The 13,245-nt window shown below is 39.5% G+C and overlaps 1 protein-coding gene across 1 annotated transcript in view; it reads left to right on the top strand.

The window, feature by feature from the left end:
- syt14a (synaptotagmin XIVa) overlaps window positions 1-12,455 on the top strand; it is a 200,848-nt gene extending 188,393 nt beyond the window's left edge. Inside the window, exon 8 of the mRNA XM_064925577.1 lies at window positions 5,945-12,455. Coding sequence (XP_064781649.1) covers window positions 5,945-6,258 — 314 coding nt within the window. The 3' untranslated portion in view covers window positions 6,259-12,455. The remainder of the gene's footprint in view (window positions 1-5,944) is intronic.
- The last annotated feature ends 790 nt before the right edge of the window (window positions 12,456-13,245 follow it).

Below are 13,245 nucleotides of genomic sequence, written 5' to 3'. Positions count from 1 at the left end.
ATTTGAGATTTTTGGTTCCAACCACCGTTGGAACTGTGAGACGCAGAGTAGGTGAACAGATTATCTCTGCATGTGTAGTTTCCACAGTGAAGCTTGGAGGAGGTGTGGAGGTGCTTTGCTGGTCACACTGTCTGTGATTTATTTAGAATTCAAGGCACACTTAACCAGCATGACTACCATAGGATTCTGCAGTGATACGTCATCCCATCTGGTTTGTGCTTTGTGGGACTATCATTTGTTTTTCAACAGGACAATGACCCAACACACCTCCAGGCTGTGTAAGGGCTATTTGACCAAGAAGAAGATTGATGGAGTGATGCATCAGATGACCTGGCCTCCACAATCACACGATCTCAACACAATTGAGATGATTTGGGATAAGTTGGACCGAAGAGTGAAGGAAAAGCATCCAACAAGTGCTCAGCATATGTGGGAACTCCTTCAAGACTGTCGGAAAAGCATTCCAGGTGAAGCTGGTTGAGAGAATGTCAAGAGTGTGCAAAGCTGTCATCATCAATCTCAAACATACAAAAATATTTTGATTTGTTTAACACTTTTTTGGGTTACTACATGATTCCATATGTGTTATTTCATCGTTTTGATGTCTTCACTATTATTCTACAATGTAGAAAATAGTAAAAAATTAAGAAAAACCCTTGATTGAGTAGGTGTCAGCTTTTGACTGGTACTGTACATACATACATTAATTTTTGCAAATAAAAAACAGAAATACCTTATTTACTTAAGTATTCAGACCCTTTACTATGAGACTCAAAATTGAGCTCAGGTGCATCCTGTTTCCATTCCATCCTTTGAGATGATTTGTAAATGCACATACCTGTCTATATGAGGTCCCACAGCTGACAGTGCATGTCAGAGCCAAAACCAAGGGAATTGTCCCTAGTGCACCGAGACAGGATTGTGTCAAGGCACAGATCTGGGGGAAGGGTAGGAAAACATTTCTGAAACATTGATGGTCCCCAAGAAGACAGTGGCCTCCCTCATTCTTAAATGGGAGAAGTTTGGAACCACCAAGACTCTACTTAGATCTGGCCCCTAGCCAAACTAAGCATTCGGGGGAGAAGGGCCTTGGTCAGGGAGGTGACCAAGAACCCTATTGTCACTCTGACAGAGCTTCAGAGTTCATCTGTAGAGATGGTAGAACCTTCCAATTGGAAAACCATCCCTGCAGCACTCCACCAAACAGGACTATATGGTAGAGTGGCCAGACTGAAGCCACTCCTCAGTAAAAGGCACATGACAGCCCGCTTGGAGTTTGCCAAAAAGGGCCCAAAAGGACTCAGACCATGAGAAACAAGATTCTCTGGTTTGATGAAACCAAGATTGAAGTCTGTGCCCTGAATACCAAGTATCACGTCTGGAGGAAACCTGGCACCATCCCATGTGTTTTTCAGCGGCAGGGACTGGGAGACTGGTCAGGATTGAGGAAAAGATGAACAGAGTAAATTACAGAGATTATTGATGGAAAACCTGCTCCATAGCGCTCAAGACTTCAGACTGGGGTGAATGTTTGCCTTCCAACAGGACAACGACCCTAAGCACACAGCCAAGACAACGCAGGAGTGGCTTCGGGACAAATCTGACTGTCCTTGAGTGGCCCAGCCAGAGCCTGAACATGAACCCAATCGAACATCTCTGTAGAGACCTGAAAATAGCTGTGCAGCGACGCTCCCCATCCAACCTGACAGAGCTTGGGAGGATCTGCAGTGAAGAATGTGAAAAATTCCCCAAATACAGGTGTACCAAGCTTGTAGCTTCATATCCAAGAAGACTCTAGGCTATAATCGCTGCCAAAGGTGCTTCAACAAAGTACTGAGTAAAGTGTCTGAATACTTATGTGAAGAAAAACCTGTTTTTGCTTTGTCATTGGCGTATTGTCTGTAGATTGATGAAGAATAAGCAATTGAATCAATTTTAGAATAAGGCTGTAACGTAACAAAATGTGGAAAAAGTCAAGAGGTATGAATACTTTCCGAATACGATGTACGTTTGTTCTATGAAACTAAATAAATACTGCTCTCTGACGCACACAACTTCTTTGCTTGATTCATGATAGTGTGGTTAAACAAAGCAAGGAAAGTGAACTTCAAAACATTTTGTAGTTTTATTGGAATTTGCAGCTGTTGTTGGTGAGTAATGAATCTGCTAGATTTAGTGCTCTAATGAGTAGTAAATGGTTTATAGGGACCTATATTAAATATCTTATTAATTTTCTTATGAATCATTATTCAATATTTTAAAAGTTGTTTATAAATGTGTGAATAACTATGTTACTAACATTTAAAAATGTGGGAGTAATGATTCATAAATGAGGAATAAACTTTTTACTAATCCATTATCAATTCTTTATTACGTGGAGTTATTATAAAGTGCTACCGAACATTGCTAATTCAAAGCTTTGAACAGTATATGTATCTCTCTCTCTGTGTGTGTGTGTGTGTGTGTGTGTGTGTGTGTGTGTGTGTGTGTGTGTGTGTGTGTGTGTGTGTGTGTGTGTGTGTGTGTGTGTGTGTGTGTGTGTGTGTGTGTGTGTGTGTGTTTCACTTTCTCCCCATTCCTGGTTATTCTCATGTATGTATTTCCCCGTCCAGCCCTGAGCCTTGCTCCCTGCTTTTTTTCATTGTATGTGGGCTTGTGGGAATCATGATAGCTTGCTTCTCCATATTAAGAGTAATTCAGGCCAACTTTTTGCTTTTGGTGACTTTGGTGATAAACATTGCAGTCTTTTGGCACATATTCTACAGTGGGGTCCAGAGTTATTGACACCCTTGGTAAAGATGAGCAATAATCAGTGTGTAAAATAAATAATTCAAGTACAGATCTATATTGTATGCTCCAAAAATTTGGAAATTATATTATTTTATACTAATATAATTACTCAGAGTAAAATATTTTGTTGAAATAAGATTTTATTGTAAGTAAGATAAGACACTTCTACATTAATGTGGATGCTACCATGCTTACAGATAATACTGAATTAACTGTGAATAATGATGAGTATGGGTCGAAGATCATACCCCCAAGACATGCTAACCACTCACCATTACCAATAACAGAGGAGGTTAGCATGTCTTGGGGGTATGATCTTTGACCCTCTGTAAATGTCTCACTCATCATTATTCACAATTCATTCAGGGTTATTTGTTAACATTAATGTAGAAATGTCTCATTTATTTACAATAAAAGTGATTCCAAGATGACACAATATATTATTTAAAAATGTGTAATTTAGCAGACGATCTTAACCAGAGTGACTTTCAATAATGACCGCATACATTTTCATACTTTTTTTTTGTACGATTATTATTATTGTTATTGTATTATTTACCATTCATTTCAGGAAAATGGGACCAAATACTACTTGACTACTTATTTATAATAAGTTTTAGGGGTGTCAATAATTTAGCCCCCAACCTTTTTTGAGAAAAAAAGTATTACTTGTTAAACAAAATCTGTTTCTCTGAGCAATTGTATTAGTATAAAATAATATATACTGAACCAAAACATGAACGCAACATGCTACAATTTCAAAGATTTTCCTGAGTTACAGTTCATATCAGGAAATCAGTCAATTCAAACATGTATCTATGGATATTACATGACTGAGAATACAGATATGCAGCTGTTGGTCAAAGATACCTTAAAAAAAAGGTATGGGTGTGGATCAGAACAGAACACCAGTCAGTATCTGGTGTGACCAACATCTGCCTCATGCAGCATGAAATTTGCATAGAGTTTATCAGGCTGTTGGAAGTTGTCCCACTCATCTTCAATGGCTGTGTGAAGTTGCTGGATATTGACGGGAACTGAAACACGCTGTCATACATGTCGAACCAGAGTATCCCAAACATGCTCAATGGATGACATGTCTGGTGAATAGGCAGGCCATGGAAGAACTAGGACATTTCAGTTTCCAGGAATGGTGTACAGATCCTTGCGGCATGTGGCGGTGCATTATCATGCTGAAACATAAGGTGATGGCAGTGGATGAATGGCGCGGTATCTGTGCATTCAAATTGCCATCGATAAAATGCAATTGTGTTCGTTGTCCATAACTTATGCCTGCCCATACCATAACTCCACCACCACCATGGAACACACACTGTTCATAATGTTGACATCAGCAAATTGCTCGCCAATATGACACTATACATGTGATCTGTAGTTGTGAGGCCGGTTGGGCATACTGCCAAATGATCTAAAATGTTGTTGGAGGCGGTTTATGGTTGAGAAATGAACAAAAAAATCACTGGCAACAGCTCTGGTAGACATTCCTGCAGTCAGCACGCCAGTTGCACACCCCCTCAAAACTGCACATTCATTGTCCTTTTAGATGCACCTCTAATGATCACGCTGTTTAATCAGGTTCTTGATATGCCACACCTGTCAGGTGGATGGATTATCTTGACAATGGGGAAATGCTCACTAACAGGGATGTAAACAAATTTGTGCTTAAAATTTGCGAAAAAAATAAGCTTTTTGTGCGTATGGAACATTTCTGGGATCTTTTATTTCAGCTATTGAAACATGGGACCAAAACATTACATGTTGCATTTATATTGTTGTTCGTTGTAATTTCCCAATTTTTTGGAGCATAAAATATAGCTCAGTATTTGAACTATTTGTTTTATACAGTCATTATTGCTTATCTTTATCAAAGGTGTCAATTTGGGAACCCACTGTACTTCATAACAATTGTCTGTCTCTCCATACAATTTTGTTTTATTATAGTATTGTAACGTTATATTTTACAATATGTTACGAACAGCCATTTTAATTCTGGAGATTTGCGTAAATGCTTTCCCAGTGAAGTTAAAGCTTCTGAAAATCTATTGGCAATAAAGCATCAGTCAACCAAAAGTAATTGTAATTGCTCTATTACATTCATTTGATGCTACAGTATATCGCTATTCACATGGGAATTTATTTGTGCGGTCAGCAGGTGTTCTCTAGGGAGTTTTTGTCTTCTGAATATTGATTAAATTCAGATGTGATTGACTTTACAGAAATAGTAACATCTGGCTATACTGACGAATCTAAAAGCTGTGAAGTCAGAATTATGTTTTGAATTTGTATGCAAAGTTGTGAGTGCACAGGTAGTTGAGGATGGAAATGGCACATTAATCAGCTGTCACAACCCCTCTCATTCATTGACAATGGTACAAGAACTTCTCCACCATGACTGGCCTCTTAAGACACCAACAGTTTTACAGTTTAAGCCATTCTACAGCAAGCTAAAAAAAAGAAGAAGTCTATTTTGTTAGTGTCAAAGAGCGCAAGAGATCCCCTGAATTCAAGGCAAAGAGCTACAGTATAGGCCTTCAAAAGCAGATGGCACTGATCATTATAAAAGCCCTGTCAATTCATGCCTTACCCACTCATTCACAGCAGTAGAAATATGGAACATTATGGAAAATGGTTATGATATGGCCAAAGGCGAAACGTGATCAAAGCCTTTGTGTTTGCTATGCTTGCCGCTGATTCTTCCAATTTGGTTTGCAGCCTTGGATGTCATCAGTTGTTGTCTCAGGGTTTTTTGCCTGTAGATAAAATACTAAATAAAGTAAGTGATGACTATTCACTTTCTAATAGTTGGAGTTGAATCCCTACATTGTTTTTCTGGGAGGTAATTGAATAAGGAATGATCTAGGAATAACTTTAGTGATATGATGTAATACATTTTGTATGCTTCCGTAATTGCCTTCCCATGGGGGTATGTTCAGTTCTGCATGTTGCCGTGCTGTAGCTTATCCATTTATTGTATTATGTACCCCCCCCCCCCCCATTTTTTCTTCATATTTGTCACCCCTCAAAAAATCTAACTCAATTGTTATTTTTGGACTATAAGCTGTATCTCAGCATTTGAGATATAGAATTGTTTTGTTTCTAGTCCTTAATCATTCTCCCCATTTCTTCCTTTTAGATACATATGTCAAACTGACCTTATTGAACTCAATGGGCCAGGAGATGTCCAAGTGTAAGACGTCGATCTGTCATGGCCAGCCCAACCCTACATACAAGGAGACGTTTGTCTTCCAGGTTGCCCTCTTCCAGCTGTCAGACGTGACGCTCATCCTCTCCGTGTACAACAAGCGCAGCATGAAGCGCAAGGAGATGATCGGTTGGATCTCGCTAGGCCTCAACAGCTCTGGAGAGGAGGAACTCACTCACTGGACCCAGATGAAAGAGTCCAAAGGACAGCAGGTCTGCCGGTGGCACAGTCTGTTGGAATCATAGACCGACAGAATACAGGAGAAAGCAAAGGTGGCTGAGAAGAAGGAAGAGAGGGATGGGGAACAGGGGCACGGCTAAGCCCATAGGTGTCTCTGCGCAGGTGAAACATTCTTTATGTGGACTGGGTTGATGGGTTGGGCATGGTGGGTGGTGTTATGTGGTCTAGGCGATGGCAAATGACTTGACAGTGTTACTTAATATGCCAGATTTTTTAAATCGTCTTTGATTAGGATGAACACTTGTCAAAGCTGATACGAAATTCCCTGCAGGGTCCTAGCATCTTGTCATGGTTGCAACACATTTACAATTTGACACATTGGGTGAAATATTTACAGTGCAAAATCTGTGCTGTAATTGAAAGAGATCATATTACTTCATGAGTGCTTACTGCTCCATCTATTGTTTCCACATGTATTTGGGAAGCAAAGATAGATACAGTATTTATTGCATATCTGCACTGTTTAATGCTAAACCTGGATGAATCATCGATTCTCTCATGTAATTTTACAATGAGAGGAATATGAATACATTCTGTTTTGACAATAGCAGTGCTCTTTTGCATTGTTAAGTAATTACAGTGCATTCGGAAAGTATTCAGACCCCTTGACTTTTTCACATTTTGTTACATGACAACCTTATTCTAAAATTGATTTAATAAAAAATGTTGTGGATCTATATACAATATTCCATAATGACAAAGCAAAAACAGGTTTTTAGAAATATTTGCAAATGTATTACAAATAAAAAACAGAAATAACTACAACTTCATTGGAGTCCACCTGTGGTAAATTCTATTGGTTGGACATGATTTGGAAAGGCACACACCTGCCTTTATAGGTCTCACAGTTGACAGTGCAAGTCAGAGCAAAAGCAAAGCCATGAGGTCCAAGGAATTGTCCATAGAGTTCCGAGACAGGATTTTGTCAAGGCACAGATCTTGGGAAGCCTACCAAAAAATGTCTGCAGCATTGAAAGGTCCCCAAGAACACAGTGGCATCCGTTCTTAAATGGAAGAACTTGAAATCACCAAGACTCTTCCTAGAGCTGGCCGCCCGGCCTAACTGAGCAATTGGTCAGGGAGGTGACCAAGAACCCGATGGTCACTCTGACAGAGCTCTAAAGTTCCTCTGTGGAGATGTAAGAACCTTCAAGAAGGACAACCATCTCTGCAGTACTCCACCAATCAGGCCTTTATGGTAGAGTGGCCAGACTGAAGCCACTCCTCAGTAAAAAGGCACAAGACATCCCCCTTGGAGTTTGCCATAAGACACCTTAAGAGTCAGATCATGAGAAACAAGATTCTTTGGTCTGATGAAACAAAAACTGAACACTTTGGCTGGAATGTCAAGCTGCACGTCTGGAGGAAACCTGGCACCATCCATACGGCGAAGTGTGGTGACAGCTTCATGCTGTGGGGATGTTTTTCAGCGGCAGTGAGTGGGAGACTAGTCAGGATCGAGGGAAAGATGAACGGAGCAAAGTACAGAGAGATCCTTGATGAAAACCTGCCCCTTAGCACTCAGGACCTCAGACTGGGGTGAATGTTCACCTTCCAACAGGACAACAACCCTAAGCACACAGCCAAGAAAACGCAGGAGTGGCTTCAAGTCTCTGAATGTCCTTGAGTGGCCCAGCAAGAGTCTGGACTTGAACCAGATCAAACATCTCTGGAGAAATCTGAAAACAACTGTGCAGCGTCACTCCCCATCCACCCTGACAGAGCTTTCGAGGATCTGCACAGAATAATTGTAGAAACTCCCCAAATACAGGTGTGCCAAGCTTTTAGTGTCATACCCAAGAAGACTCTAAGCTGCTTTCGCTGCCAACGGTACATCAACAAAGTACTGAGTCGAAATACTTATGTAGTTTGTGATATTTCAGTTTTGTATTTTTTATACATTTGCAAACATTTCTAAGACCTCTTTTTTCTTTGTCATTATGGGGTATTGTTTGTAGACAGTCAATTTTATCAATTGAATCAATTTTAGAGTAAAGCTGTAACGTAACAAAATGTGGAAAAAGTCTAGTGGTCTGAAAACTTGCAGTGTGTTTTGCAGTGTGTTTTGAGTTGTGAGCTTGCATTCTGACATCAAGAACAGATCTTGAATTGTGGTGGCATTTGCGCTCTCGCATTTTCAAACATGAAAACCCTTTAAAATTGCAAATAGTTTCACATCATACATGTTTTTGAACTCTATCAATCATAAAATATAATGCAAGTCCTTTATATTGCAGAACTTTATGTTTATGTATTGTTTATAGTACATAGGGCAAGCAAATTGGCTTCTCCAAGCAGTGACCTGGTAGAGTTGTAGTGACATGTTTTGCGGATTTAGAGATAACGATCAATTATTACTCTAGAAAGTAAACAAAATGATTTAACATATTGTATAGATAAATAAAAACAAGGCTATTAAAATACCTTTATTTGTATGAATAACAAATACAGTGTGTCCCTAAGTTTATGCCATTGGTGTTATTCCTTGAAAATCGATCAATGCAAAGATAGACAAGGACTTTGAGCATTCTCTGCTAATCACAACCTTCTAGTATGTCTAAATACAAAATGCCATTGGTGTTACTCTAGTTAAATGAAGGTAAATTACATTGTAAGCTAAATTGAATCATATCACTTTAGTACATTGTTCCAATGTATTCATAATTAGTCAATATTATTTAAAGTAATTAAGCTGCCATATTAGTTTATGTAGAATGTAAAGATTACCAGAATGCATGAAAAATTAAGTATTCTTTCACAATGCCATGCCCAAATGCCACCAGAATTCAAGAATGGCTCAGATACAGAGAACTAGTTTGTCTAGTTTTAAGTTTTAATGTCATGCACAACTACAGTGAAATGATATTTTGCAAGCTATAACACCAACCATGCAGTAATCAATAACAATGTAATACAAAAAATAACAAATAAGAAGAACACGATAAAGTAAGTAAGCACAATGCAGGATATTGTCGGGAACTGGAACATGATGTTGTACATGTCAATTTAGAGCATCCCGAACATGCTCAATGTCTGGTGAGTATGCAGTGTGTCATGTCTGGTGAGTATGCAGGCCTTGGAAGAACTGGGACATTTTCAGCTCCCAGGAATTGTGTACAGATCCTTGTGACATGGGGTGTTGCATTATCATGCTGAAACATGATGGCGTGATGGTGGCAAATGAATGGCACAACAATGGGCCTCTGGATCTCGGCACGGTATCTCTGTACATTCAAAATGCCATCGATAAAATTCAATTGTGTTCATTGTCCGTAGCTTATGCCTGGTCAAACCATAACCCCACCGCCACCGTGGAATACTCTGTTCACAACATTGATATCAGCAAGCTGCTAGCAGACAAGGCATCATACACATGGTCTGCGGTTGTAAAGCCGGTTTGACATACTACCAAATTCTCTAAAACAACGTTTCAGGTGGCATATGGTAGAGAAATTGACATTAAATTCTCTGGCAACTGCTCTGGTGGACATTCCTGCACTCAGCATGCCAATTGCACACTCCCTCAAAATTGAGACACTTATGGCATTGTGTTGTGTGACAAAACTGCACATTTTAAAGTGGCCTTTTATTTCCCTATGAAATGATCGTGCTGTTAATTCAGCTTCTTGATATGCCACACCTGTCAGGTGGATGGATTATCTTGGCAAAGGATAAATGCTTACTAACAGGGATATAAACAAATGTGTGCACACAATTTGAGAGAAATAAGCTTTTTGAGTGTATGGAAAGTTTCTGGGATCTTTGATTTGAGCTCATGAAACATGGGACCAACTATACACAGGTTCATTTTGAGTCAAGACCAACATACAGCTGGCTAATTTTCAGCAAGTGTGGCAATTTGTTTAGAAAAACTGCATGCTGTCTGATGATTGTTGACTAGCGCTTGCCTAGTCCCTTTCCCAGAGTGAAATATCTGATCCAAATAGGCCTATATAAACATGCTTATTAATAGGGTACCAGACTAAAGCCCGGTACAGATACAACAGCCGACATAATGAGAGGCAAGATTAGAAAAACTAGCCCATTTTAAAATGTTGTGTTGTAGAACAGCAGACTAAAGATGGGGCATTCAGGTAAAAAATACAAGAGATGCGGTTAAGACCGTTTCCACAGTAACGTTCCCTCTTTACAATGACGTAATAAAAGTTTGAAACAAAATTGCCATTTGTTGTAACAAACGAGTATCATGAAATACATGCACCAGAAACAGGGCCCACTTTGAGACTAGGCTAACTGATTGCAGCAAAACAGCTGCTTGGCTAAACACATAACTTCAGCACACTGTTCTCTGATTGGCTAAAAAGACCCATCTCATCTCAAGTCTTTAGCCAAGGTTTGACATGTTGAATCTTGGAAATTCCAGAAGCCAACTTGAGATGTTCTAAAACTAGACTGCTCAGATCAAGAAAACATTGTTTTAAAACAGCATAAAACCGTCTCGTCTCAGCTGTTGTACCTGTACCGGGATTAACAATGGAAAAAGAGGAAACTGTCTTGATGAGTGAATGGTCTAAGCCAGGGCTCTCCAACCCTGTTTCTGGAGAGCTACCCTCCTGTAGGTTTTCAATCCAACCACAGTTGTAACTAACCTGATTCAGATTATCAACCAGTTAGTTATTAGAACCAGGGTTGGAGCGGAAACCTGCAGAACCGTAGCTCTCCAGGAACAGGGTTGGAGAACCCTGCTCTAAGCTAAGTGACTGCACTCTCACATACCAATCTGACTGGTTGGTCTAAACTTTTAAGCATTGCTTGTTTCTCACAATGACGTTACTGGCCTAATGTACGTGGGGAGTTTGAGTTAGAAAGGTGGCATGTTTTGATCCAGATTCAATTGCACATGTACTCTCCACACATTTTCTAATTGGAAGTGCTTGGGGAATAGCACTCCTGATGTGTGTTGTCATATTACCAAAAAGTGACGCTTTGAGTGCACAATATTAGTAGGAGATATTTGAGCTTCTACTTTAATAACAATAGCAAACTGGAGATGTGAATAATTGTTGGTGGTCAATCAAGCAGGTGCAAGTAACACACATGCCCTTCAACTTAGCAAGTTTTTCACAAAACCAAGGGAATTCTGAGCCTTCGTATAACGATGATGGATAGGGATCTTTAGCAGCCTTATCTAATGATGTGTCACTTGGTTATTTGTACCTGCATTCAGTTTGCTTCAACGTTTGCTACGTTGTGTGACGGATTGTACTGAACGACATGTTTTCCTTGAATGGTGTGCACTGTTCTTCAACAGCTTCTGAGGTACTTTTGCACCCGTTTGGTGGGTGTGGCGAGATGTGGCCTGATCAATATGGGTGTGACCTGGGTCAAATTACAATTTTAAAAAATATGGATGTGACCATTTGACATCGCAAACCTTGTGCAACGCACCATACAGTAATCACCCTCTGGGCCACCATAATCTCAACGCTTTTCAACTGGTTGTTTAGTACCGTTTCAGTTGAATTCAACATTGCACACCGTTGTCTGTCTAATATAGCATTGTCACTCATCTGTTCTCTATTATTTCTCTTTTCCCTGACCCCTGGTGCTGTGTGCTGTGGTGGCACAACAAGAATCCCATTCACTTGCCGTACACTCTAGGTTTCTCCTAAAGCGTGCAGTTGTTTACTACTTCCAACAAATATAAAAGCATTGGATTGGTGGAGACATGGGCTAGTGGGAGTTTCCTCCATATTTCTTATACGAGTAATTTCCTTTCAAATCATTGAAGAGAAGTGAACAAGTGCACACATTGGGAGGAGAGATAATTGGGCCATTGCTCTTGTTCTACCCGTTATTGATCCTCCTGTTGGTGTAGGATCCATTCAAAGGCCAATGGAGTCCAGTGAGCTTTCTTGTGGGGGTAAAGGACAAATGGAGCACATTCACAACTCTCACACAACGTTACAGTGCCAAAATTTGCAAAAAGCATATAATTTAAAAAGTCCAACTTAATAAAGGAGACAAAAGAAACTACCGGTCACTCCGGACAGAATTAAATCATTTTGCATTACATTTCAAAGTGCACAACTAGTATGGCTGGTACGTGGTTGTTGCTTTTTCTGTGGAGTATCACAATTCCTGTATATGTTCCACTACTTCTATTCTATTTGACTACAGCAAAGATACTTCTCACTTCTTGATTGTTACATCCTGTATACAATAAATTAAAGAAAATGTTGATCTATTTTTGTATTGATAGTGGGAAATAGCTCTGTGAGAAGTTGTTTTTAGTCACATACGTTGTTCAAACACTTTAGTTGATTTATTTCTTTATATATGGATAAATAATTTGAACAGTAGAGCAAAGCAACACACTTTTCCTGTTTTTTTTGTTGTTGTCAAAATAAGATGCTGTAGGGAATTGAATAATACAAATAAAAACTAAATGTATGGGGGGGATGTTGTCTCTAAGTGCTGTTGTCAGCATTACTTAGAGAAGCAATGTGTATTTCTTGTACAGTTCTTTAGCTTGTAACCCCCATCTCCCCCCAAAAAGGATAAAGAAATAAGAAAGGAAAATATGTTGTCAACTTCCACAAGAAGTCCCACAGTACACCAGCACATATTCTCTCTCTCTCTCTCTCTCTCTCTCTCTCTCTCTCTCTCTCTCTCTCTCTCTCTCTCTCTCTCTCTCTCTCTCTCTCTCTCTCTCTCTCTCTCTCTCTCTCTCTCTCTCTCTCTCTCTCTCTCTCTCTCTCAAAGCTATTCAATCAGAGGTGTATGCTTTTTGTTGCAGAATAAGACAAGAGTGAAAGTGTCTGTCCTCCACCAAATGTTTCAATCATCCAGTGGCAGTCTCTCAAGATGTCAATATTTTTTATGAGGTAACACCCCAATCCTATTGCCATTTTTAACACATTATATGTACCCACTTGCACAGTTACTACTGGTATTTGCCTATTTACTGTGTGTAAACAGTGTGTAAACAGTGTCCTAATATACAGAAAAATCTACTCAAATTTTAGACT

This window comes from Oncorhynchus masou, chromosome 2 (genome assembly GCF_036934945.1).
Source record: "Oncorhynchus masou masou isolate Uvic2021 chromosome 2, UVic_Omas_1.1, whole genome shotgun sequence".
In the NCBI taxonomy this organism is placed as follows: Eukaryota; Metazoa; Chordata; class Actinopteri; order Salmoniformes; family Salmonidae; genus Oncorhynchus; species Oncorhynchus masou.
This window is presented reverse-complemented; position numbering and strand designations above follow the sequence as displayed.